The sequence below is a fragment of the Octopus bimaculoides genome, chromosome 3 (genome assembly GCF_001194135.2).
Source record: "Octopus bimaculoides isolate UCB-OBI-ISO-001 chromosome 3, ASM119413v2, whole genome shotgun sequence".
NCBI lineage: Eukaryota > Metazoa > Mollusca > Cephalopoda > Octopoda > Octopodidae > Octopus > Octopus bimaculoides.
Window position 1 is genome coordinate 112,304,739 of NC_068983.1, and position 11,315 is coordinate 112,316,053.

The 11,315-nt window shown below is 36.3% G+C and overlaps 1 protein-coding gene across 2 annotated transcripts in view; it reads right to left on the reverse strand.

Annotated features, from left to right (window-relative positions):
* LOC106868455 (retinal guanylyl cyclase 2) overlaps nt 1–11,315 on the reverse strand; it is a 363,114-nt gene that overhangs the window by 86,004 nt on the left and 265,795 nt on the right. For both annotated transcript variants that reach the window (XM_052966448.1, XM_052966449.1), the window contains 2 exons: nt 10,275–10,446; nt 5,629–5,769 (listed from right to left, as the gene is read on the reverse strand). In XM_052966448.1, coding sequence (XP_052822408.1) covers nt 5,629–5,769; nt 10,275–10,446 — 313 coding nt within the window. The remainder of the gene's footprint in view (nt 1–5,628; nt 5,770–10,274; nt 10,447–11,315) is intronic.

The following is an 11,315-nucleotide window of genomic DNA, read 5'->3' on the forward strand; positions in this document are numbered from 1 at the left end:
ACTACATTAAGGGTACACGTGTCTGTGGAGTGCTCAGCCACTTGCATGTTAATTTCATGAGCAGGGTGTTCCGTTGATCGGATCAACTGGAACCCTCGACGTCGTAAGCGATGGAGTGCCAACAAAAATAAATTTCTTTTACGGTCATCACTGGTGACGAATGCTGATGCAATGGAATTTGCAGATTTGGAAGAGGTAAAGAAAAAAACAGCAGAATTGCTAAAAGACATCACTTCGCAAGAGTTCCAGCACTGCTTTGAATAGTGGAAAATGCACCTGGACCAAGGTTTTGCTTCAAATGGAGAATACTTTGAAGGTGATAAAAGTGTTAACATGTAAAACTAGATGAATAAAATAATATTGCAAAATTCTGGGTTTTTTGGGGTACCCCCTTGTATGTTGAATAAAATCATAACAGGCGTGATTGTGTAGAGGCGCAGGCATGGCTGTGTAGTTAGAATCTTGCTTCCCAATCACATGGTTCCAATTTCAATCCTACCTTGAGCAGGTGTCTTCTATTATAGCCTCAGGCCGACCAAAACCTTGTGAGTGGATTTGGTAGACGTAAACCAAAAGAAGCCCATTGTGTGTGTGTGTGTGTGTGTGTGTGTGTGTGTGTGTTGTATGTGTACGAGTTAGTAGACAAATGAAAGAAGGGCACTCAACACATTTATTGGGAGTTACATGTATAAATCAAAACAGTTTGACTCAGACTCCTTGGTACTTTGCTTTTCAAGCATGTGGCTAATCTTTGACCATTGGGATCTGAATGAGACTTTAGCTGAAGAGAGTCAATGTTTATTACTGAACGTAATTTGCCAGTGATTGATTGAGAAAGTCATGTAGTTTAGTAATTTGATGTCGATATTTCAGCAACAACAATTAGTTGGAAAATATTGCATGGTGAACAGAAAATTGACCACATGGTGGATAAGAAATCGGTCATGTGGCTGGAGGGAAGTAGGAAGGGTCAGTAGATGCGGGGATGTATATGCATGTATGTACATGTATATGCCAATATATCTGCGTGTATGCATCCGTACTTACACGTATGTGCATATGTGCTTAGATATACATTCACACATCCACACACACATGCACACACACAAACACAAGCACACACACAGATACTGACATGCACATGCATAGATACAGACACGCACACACATGAAGCTACACACGCACATACCAACACACACACACATGCACACACAGATACATATTCACACAGACACACACATGCACGCACACCTTTATCTCCATGTACATATGCACACAAGCACACACACATGCATATACACACAAGTGCGAATGTGTATATATATGCACATGCATAGGTGCATGTGCATATATATACATGCACATGTACACCACATGCACACATTTGTGTGCATGCATACGGCGAACAGATGCATATGTGTATAAAAAAACCCTTGTAAAGAAGGTAAGGTTTCAGCGTTATTTTAACCCCTTTCTTAAATCCTTAAATGACTACATGACCAGTATTAAACAATCTCCCAATCTACACATCCTCACAGACAAAAGAAAAAATATTTATGAAACAAACATTTCCACACATTCAAGACTCCTCACAAGTGCCATAGCCCAAACATACAAAAACACTGGTAATTCCACATACAATGACATAAACACAGAAGCAAAGATGCTAGCTACACACCTTAAGACAGAGGATTGCATGAATCATCTTACCACACGACCCCCCCACTTTCAATATTACACTTAACCCTTTAGTGTTTAAACCGGCCATATCTGGCCCAAATATTCTACATGTTTTATATTTGAACTAGCCATATCTAGCCTCTCACATCTAACCTACATAGACATTCTAAAATTAAATAATCACATCATTGAAACCTCAAAGCTATGAGATAATGCGTGATTAATTCAAAACAATTTGAGTGAAAAAGCATTACATTTAACAGAGTAATCTGAACATCAAAGAGTTAAATACCATAAGCCTAATTTCCATTCCAACCCCAAATGCAAGCTGATCAACCCCTCTAAAAGTGAGATAAGTATCATTAGCAAGTGTATTCTCAATACTATCAACTCTGAAATCAGAAGGGCTACAGGGTTGACTCAATGGAACTCCAGCACAACTGTAATAGACTGGTTCTTCAGTATCAAGAATAAATCAGCCTGCAAATTCACCCAGTTCAACATTGTTGGCTTCTACTCACCATATCTAAGCCACCCACCTCCTAAAGGCCCTAGTTTTTGCTGGACAATTTACCAGCATTGGTGATCTTGATACCAGAATCATCATGAATGCAAGAAAGTCAATTCTGATCCATGATGATCCCTTCTGGGGGAAGAAAGAAGATGATCCATTGTTTGATGTCTCTATTGTGAGCTTTGACGGGGCTGAAATCACCAACCTTGTTGGGTTATATAATTTGGATATATATCCACAAGTGCTCAAACCACCAACCCGGCTGTAATTAGAGATCTGGTTTCAGGCATTAGTAAACAGATGTCTAAACTCTCAACCAACTTTAAGATCTTTAATAGGGCCTCACCCCATTACAACAATGCTTTGGCTGTATATATATATATATATATATAGGTAGATATATAAGTTTGTGTATTTGTGCAAGCATGTATGTAAGTATGTACATATGTGTATGCATTTATAAATACATGTGTGTGATTATGAATGAAGAAAACATTTTATTTCTTTATTTTACATGTTTTTATTTATTGATTTTTACGTGATGTAAGTTTACTCAAAATAAATTCTTCGAACAATCAGTGTGCAACAGAGACAGAGAGAGAGAGAGAGTGTGTGTGTGCGTGTGTATGTGCGCACACACATTTAAGTACATTCATGTGGCATAGTTTATTTTATGTAATGTAATTTTACTTTATAATTCATTCAATAGTTAAAAGCATATTTTTGTTTGTAGGTACTAAATTTCGTTCATAGTTCTAGTAAACTCTTCTGTCTTCCACTTTTAAGTTGCACTTAACATCACAGATTAAATTATAGTTCTCTTGAAAAGATACTTACAGCTACTCACAGTGTGTAAATAAACTAAGCAGATCTGATAAACATGCCTCCTCTTAACTATAACACAGACACTGGTCAATAAAATGGAGACCTTCCCATATTATCCCAATATATACTAAACTTAGCAAAAGCCTTCTGACTTTTTAAAGAATAGCATAGCATCTAAATGCTCTATTTCAATAGCAATTTTGTCAATCAAAAGAGGGATTAATTAAATTTGGATACTGCAAGGTGCAGCATTTGCATTGTGCCAAGCTATTTGAAAAGCATGTAAGCCTAAGGAAGCGTTGATAATGCATCTTCATACTTTGTTTCTGCTAATATACTGTGTGATTAATAGACTAAATTTAATTGGTGTTTCACATCAGATTTACCAACTGTACTTATCACAGTTATTAGTTGCAGGAGTAATAACTGAACAATTTAGTTTCACAAGTTTTATTTCTACCTTTCTGTAGAGTGCTTAAAGAGGTATTTGCTTCGATTTATCTAATCCCCATTTCCCTTCATACATGTGTGTATCTCTGCCTCTCTATCTCTTTCTCTATGTATATATTTATAAATATATATATACATATGTTTTTAGAGGTTGTGGATAATTTCTGCTACTTAGGGGACCTAATTAGCAATCTAGAAGATTGTACAGAATGTATAATTGCTAGAATAAGAGTAGGGTGGAGAAAATTCAGCAAGCTTTTACCTCTGATGGCAACCAAAAGTCTCACTCACCGAGTTAAAAGAAGTTGGTATGATACATGTATATAAACAGCAATGTTAAAATGGTAGTGAGACATGGGCTAGGCCCTGAATGTAGAGGATATGTGAAGACTCAAGAGAAATGAAGACAGTATGCCCTACTGGATGTGCAATGTCAGTATATATGTGTGATTGAGCACTTGTGTAGTGAGAGAAAAGTTATAGCATTACAATGCTATAAAACAATGGCTTCTTCTGGGCATATTTGACTGCTATTTTTTTCACTTCTCTCTCTTCATTCGAGAGAAGTGAAGAAAATAGCAGTCAAATATGCCCAGAAGTGGCCGGTGTTTTATAACATCATAATGCACTTTAAAGGTGCAAATGTGGACAATAACAATTGGCCAAAATGTAACATAGGTGAAAAAATGTAAGAACTTATTAACTGACTGCACTTTGATTAAAAGAAGGATTATTCTAAGTATATTCTCTATTTTCTTTAAACTACTAATTATTTATCCTATATCAAAAAGAATGAAGTCACCATACAGACAATTGGACTTTCAGAAGTGAAAGGTGCTAAAATGGTAAAACAAACCAACCAAGAATATTAGTACATAAACACAAGAATAATATCCAGAATCATCAATTGATAATAGTGCAAAACTGGTGCCTGCTTGGATAACATATCTCCACAAAAGAAAACTTCTTTACAAAGAAAAGTTTTTACTTAATATAGGCTCATATATATATATATATATATATGTGTGTTTGTGTGTGTGTGTGTGTGTGTGTGTGTGTGTGCGTGTGTGTGTGTGTGTGTGTGTGTGTGTGTGTATGGTCATGTGGTGAGAATGGATGAGGATAGCTGTGTGGAAAAGTGTCACACTCTAGCAGTTGAGGGAACCTGTGGAAGAAGTAGATCCAAGAAGACCTGGGATGAGGTGGTGAAGCATGACCTTTGAACATTAGGCCTCACCGAGGCAATGACTAGTGACCGAGACCTTTGGAAATATGTTGTGCTTGAGAAGACCTGGCAAGCCAAGTGAGATCATAAACCGTGGCCTATGCCAGTGGTATAACCATCTCACTTATGTGTACCTTTCCTTCATTGGACACTAAACTCTGCTTGCGAAGACCTGTTGAGGCAAGTGAAATCAAAATCGAAATCAAACTCGATGACAGCACCGCATGACTGGCATCCGTGCCATGTTGGTAGCATATAAAACGGCCATTCAAACGTGATCGTTACAAGCATCACCTTACTGGCACTTGTGCCGGTGGCATGTAGAAAACAACATTCGAGCGAGGTCATTGCTAGTGCTGCTGGACTGGCTCCTGTGCAGGTGGCATGTAAAAAACATCATTTGAGTGTGGCCATTGCCAGTACCACCTGACTGGCCCTCATGCAGGTGGCATGTAAAAGCACCCACTACACTCTTGGAGTGGTTGGCTTTAGGAAAGGCTGGAGCCTGGTGCAGCCATCTGGCTCGCCAGTCCTCAGTCAAACCGTCGAACCCATGCCAGCATGGAAAGCAGACATTAAACGATGATGATGATAATATATATACATATACATTGAGAGATGTCCACCAATGGTGAACAGCTCTACTAATGTATATCTACACAGCAGTTACAGTCTGAAGAAAAGTTCATTTCAATATTGCAAACTTAAGAATTATGCTTAGAATGTTAAATTGTTCCTCTTTATATTTAGACAGACTATTGGTGAATTTGAGAGTTATGCATCTTGGCTATAGACACAACACATTGCCAATGGCAGGATATAAAACCACTAGCATCTCAGCAGGTTGTCCAGTAAACTTATTGACACAACCTTCATTACATTTATATATTCAATATAAGAAAGACAAATCTTAGTAGCAGAGTAGATTACTTACGATGGTAACATTCGGTATAAAAGTTCATCAGTTTTCTTTTTCTCCTCTTCCAGTTGCATTGTTCTTTCTCGTACAATGTCTTCTAAATCTGTTGAATATTTTTCTAGCATTTTAAACATTGTGTCAACAAAATTTTGTTTCCTAGAAGAGAAAATAAACAATGCATTTATATTATTGATCATAAAAATGATAACAATAGGTACAGGCCTGATTGTGATAGGTGTAGATATGGCTGCATAGTTAAGAGGTTTGTTTCACAAGCATACGAGGATACGTCATTTGTTATAGCCATTGACCAACCAAGTCTTGTGAGTAGATTTGGTATAGGGAAATTGAAAGTAGCTCATCATATATTTATGAGTGTTTGTGTGGGTGAACGTTTGGATGTATGCATGTTTCAGTGTTTGTGTTTCCTTGCCTTGATATCATGTGATCATTATAAATGAACATCACAAGTGGTGGCCATAATTTTCAATTTTCTTTGAAGATATATTCAACCATAGAGAAATATTATCTTGCTTTGAAGCAGGTGAGAGTTGGTAAGAGGAAGGTCATCTAGCTACAGAAAATCTGCCTCAATGAATATCGTCTGAGGCATACAAGCATGGTAAAGGGACATTAAACTGACAAAAAATTGCTGGAAAATTTTGTGCTTTTTATTGATAAATCTTGGTTGAGCTCCCAACCATTTCTTCTATCTTTTTCATTAACTAAGTACAACATTCTGTAGTAAGTTACCTTTTCTTTTTAGCCTTTTTCTCTATTATTAGTTTCAATCATTCGACTGTAGCCATTTTTGGACACTGCCTTCTAAAGTTTTAATGTAATTAATAATATAAACTACAGTATGTATTTCTGTCTGGTATGTGTTTTATCAATCTATATTTATCATATCACTAAGTTGTGTTTCTTCTGACATGACACTCACTTTACTCTCATGAACGTAGAGATTGTTAATTGTCTTGGTTAGAATTTGGTTAGATTGTAGACTGCTCACAATGCATCATGGTTTGCTTTACTAATATTAATCTAAATAATGAATCTGAATAAGTTTGGTCTCGTTAAAATCTTTTAACACAGAGTTACATTGAAGCTCATTGTCAGTGTTTAGTCCGGCTTCATCATGGAGGCATAAAGCAACATTCTCCATTAACCCTTTAGCTTTCAGATTAATTTGTCAAAAGTAATTCTTATTTATTCACATTTAAAAAAATTTATCTGATATTATTTTGTAGCTTCAAGATAGGAAAGATGTAATTGCTTATTTTTAGAATGACATTGCAGGGTAGGTGTGTGAGGCTAGTTCTGGCCAGTTTGAGCATAAAATGTGTAGAATATTTGGGTCAGATACAGCCGGTTTAAACACTAAAGGGTTAAGCAAAGTTAGTGCTCGAGGTTAGCTCACACATTTCCATGCCTATAAATATATTGAGATTTTAAGACTATTCATGATATTTTAATGGTACTATTTCTGTTTTGCCATTGGTTTGTATATCAAACATATAAAACTATAAAGTGTATCAGATAAGAGATTAGTGTCATTATACATACCGAAAATTAAATACTATAAAAGAGTCTATCCATGAGGCTATTCAGAATTAATTGATTAATTGATTCTTTTTTTCAACAAGATGCCAGAAAGAAATACTTAACAGCTGATTCCTCTGTATAGAATAATTTTAAATGCTTTATATTTGACTGTATTTTCTCACAATTTAAAGTAATGAATAAAGAGGGGTTATAATCTAAATAGAAAATATTGCACAACTGTTAAAAAGAAAGAAAAGAAAACTAGGTGCAGGGTGCAGCTGCACAAGCATGTCTTGTGCAATACACAAACATGCAGCAATGATAAATATTTTGAAAAATTATTACTAAAATTTTTGTGATTTATCATTCTGCAGCTGGCATTTTTGATATTGAATCATAAACATAACATGCTTTCTAGCAAATATATATAAATTATAGCACATTGAAGACTTGTCTGTGTTCTGGGCTTTGAATTAATTATTAATATATATCAATAAAAGTAAAATTCTGTCTGTCCTTCTGGAACCCCTGTATCTCAGTCTACATTTGTTCTACATAGACATATTATACCTTTTCAAAATCAGGATGATCCTGGGATTGAAAAATCTACCCTTCATTTGGCTCTTGAACATCCAGCATTAGGATTTGATTTAAAAACATTTGAGTTACTACTTCTAGCAGGTAAAGCAACCACGAGAGGGTTCATACCATAGTATTACTGAGATAGGTGAACAAGAGTTACCTCCCTTAGCCTAAAGTTTTACCAAGGAACTTAGGGGTTCTTTTATCGTTTTCAGTCATCAGAATGTGACCACACTGAGGCACCGCCTTGAAAAATATTAATCAAACAAATCAACACCAGTTCTTTTGTTTTTATGCCTGGTACTTTTTTTATTGGTCTCTTTTACTGGACTGCTAAGTTACATGAACATAAACAAACCAACACCAGCTATCAAGCAGTGGTAGGGGACAAACACAGACACAAAGCCACGATATATATATATATATATATATATATATACATCTTTTATAATGCTGAGTTTCTTAACTCTGGCTCCTTCCAGAATGCCTTTTCACAAACTGATATTGTAGAAAGGAGTTCCAATCATGCTTTTGAGAAATATGGATTCCATAGAGCTGTGAAATGGAACAAGACTGATTGTCATGCAAATGCATCCACCTCTTTTGGAAGCGACAGTCCTCACTGAACAAGGAAAGGGAGAAAATGTGTTTATTTCAAGAATTTCACTGATTCCAGCAGACATACCCATTGAATTTAAGAGACTTCAGTTTCTAGTAAGAGTTAGTTTTGCAATGCCAATTAGCAAGGACAATCACTCAACATTGTTGGACTTCACCTCATGCACCAGTGCTTTTCCCATGGTCAGGTCTATGTTGGTTGTCCGATAGTTGGAAATGACAACAATCTCTTGATACTCACACCAAATAGTAAAACTAAGAATATTGTTTATCCTGCTGCTTTACAGTGCTTTCCAAATGTCACAGTGATACAAAATTCTCTAAATGATCTGTGATATAAATCTGAGACAGTAGGATACCAATAAATGCTTTATTATTATTTCTTTCTTTAGTTTTGAGCCACAGGCCCATTTAAGCTTCTGCAGAAGTTTGCATGGTGTGTGGCTTTTAAGCTAGTATTATATAAATTTAAGCTATGTGTAGTGGTGCGAAATTATAGCTGCCATTGAGGAAGTACAATCTGCACATGCACAAGGGACTTCACCACCGGAAGCCCCTCGAGTGTGCATGCGTAGTAAAATTAGTACTTAAAGAGTTTGTTTCACTTTCTAAGCCAGTTGAGCGAGAGACCTTCGAAGTGACAACACCTCGTTCCTCAACGAAGCACTCTTCACCACGATGCCTTCGATATGATAGCTACTTGCTTCTCTGGCATGCATCAAAGAAGCTCTTAACCTTCCAATACCAATTACAACTTAATCAGCGGCTGCTAAGCTGAGTGACACAGGACTTATAAAACCAAGCATCATCAAAAAATAAAACTTATTTTTATTATGTTGTTAATCGTTCTACTGTTCCTTAATATATAATGCTGATGAAAGGTGATAGAGAGACTAATGTCTCTATTGCAACTATCAACCTTTTACATATGTATTGTCATAAATGATTTATATAAAAACATATTCTTGATAAATAGTTATGATTTTAAATTTATTCCAGGCAAATGTTGCTTATTATAATTTTTTTTTTTTTTTTCTGAATTTGCAAAATATTTTTATTTAATTCATTCTTCTTGAAATAGTTGTTGTGAAAGTACGCCTAATTAAAGTTGATAGAGGTTGTGATGCTAGCATAACTATTAAAGTAAGAAAGTTTAGGGAGTTGCTTTTTCTGTTGCTAACGTAGAATATCTTTGTCCGTGGAAAACCATATTGAGTATGAAGAGGATGCATTGTCATAAGAATACAGAACGACCTGTAGGAGCAGGAGAGAAATGAAATGTGTTTGAGCCACTGACTATGTTATGTTAACATACAAAGATGTGTTGTTGGCACTCCATCGCTTACAACAAGGGTTCCAGTTGATCCGATCAACAGAACAGCCTGCTCGTGAAATTAATGTACAAGTAGCTGAGCACTCCACAGACACGTGTACCCTTAACGTAGTTCTCGGGGGAGATACAGCGTGACACAGTGTTACAAGGCTGACCCTTTGAATTACAGGCACAACAGAAACAGGAAGTAAGAGTGAGAGAAAGTTGTGGTGAAAGAGTACAGCAGGGTTCGCCACCAACCCCTGCCAGAGCCTTGTGGAGCATTAGGTGTTTTCGCTCAATAAACACTTACAACGCCAGGTCTGGGAATCAAAACTGTGATCCTATGACCGTGAGTCCACTGCCCTAACCACTGGGCCATTGTGCCTCCACTAACATACAAAAAGACAGAGTAAAAGTGAACTGTGAGACTTGTAGGTATTTGTGTTTGTGTGCATGTGTGTTTACATTTTCAATATACTTCATTTGCAGTACATATATTGAAATGTTACATTTATGAATTCATGTATACTGCAGGTTTAATTAAACCAGTTCCCTGCAATCAAGCAGATACAAATAGGGGATGACTCAAATGCATACTTACCTTCCATTATTAAACTCTTTAAATTGATGATATATACTTTCAATATCTGGACGCATATCTGGATTTTCAGCCCAACATTGTTTCATTAGCTGAATATAGTGTGGTGGAGCAGCTTGTGGTGAGACCGATGGCCGTATTAATGGTGGTGGTTTCTTTACTTTTTGTATTATTTCTGAGTAAAAGAAGAAAGTAAAATATTTCATGTAATAATAAAATAATAGGAGTAGCAGTAGTAGTCAAAATCATAGTAAAATAAGAGAAGTAGTAGTAGTAATAATGAAGAGGATGGTGGTATTAATGGTGTTGCTGGTGTTTGTGGTGGTGGTGGTAGTAGTAGTAATAACAGCAGCAGCAGTAGTATAGTGGTAGTAGTAGTAGGAGGAGGAGGAGGAGGAAGGAGGAGGTCTACAAAAGTATCTAGCTCAGAATCATGGAAATTTAATGCAAATAGCTACAAAACATGAACCAAAAGAAAAAAAAACGAATTATTTTCTATCTACATGGAAGACAACAAACATAAAACAGAGGCAGCAATAGCAGCAGGTACTTATGAAAAACATGTAGAAGTAATGAGATAAATCATGAAACAGATACAATTTAGACTAAAATTCATCTACAGAATACCATGATAAAATAATGCAACGAAAATACCTTACATGGCTATCATCATCATCGTCAATATTTAATGTTCATTTTCCATGCTGGCATGGGCTGAACGGTTTGACAGGAGTTGGCTAGCCAGAGATCTAGGATCTAATTGTCTGTTTTGGCATGGTTTCTACAGCTAGATGCCCTTCTGGGTACTTTTTATGCGGCACAAGCATGAATGTTTTTTACATGCCATGAGTGTGGGTGTGTGGTAAGTAGCTTGCTTAACAACCACATAGTTCCAGGTTCAGTCCCACTGCGTGGCACCTTGGGAAAGTGTCTGCTACTATAACCTCGGGCCAACCAAAACCTTGTGAGTGGAATTGGTAGACGGAAACTGAAAGAAGCCTGTCGTATATATATATATATATATATATATATATATATATATAT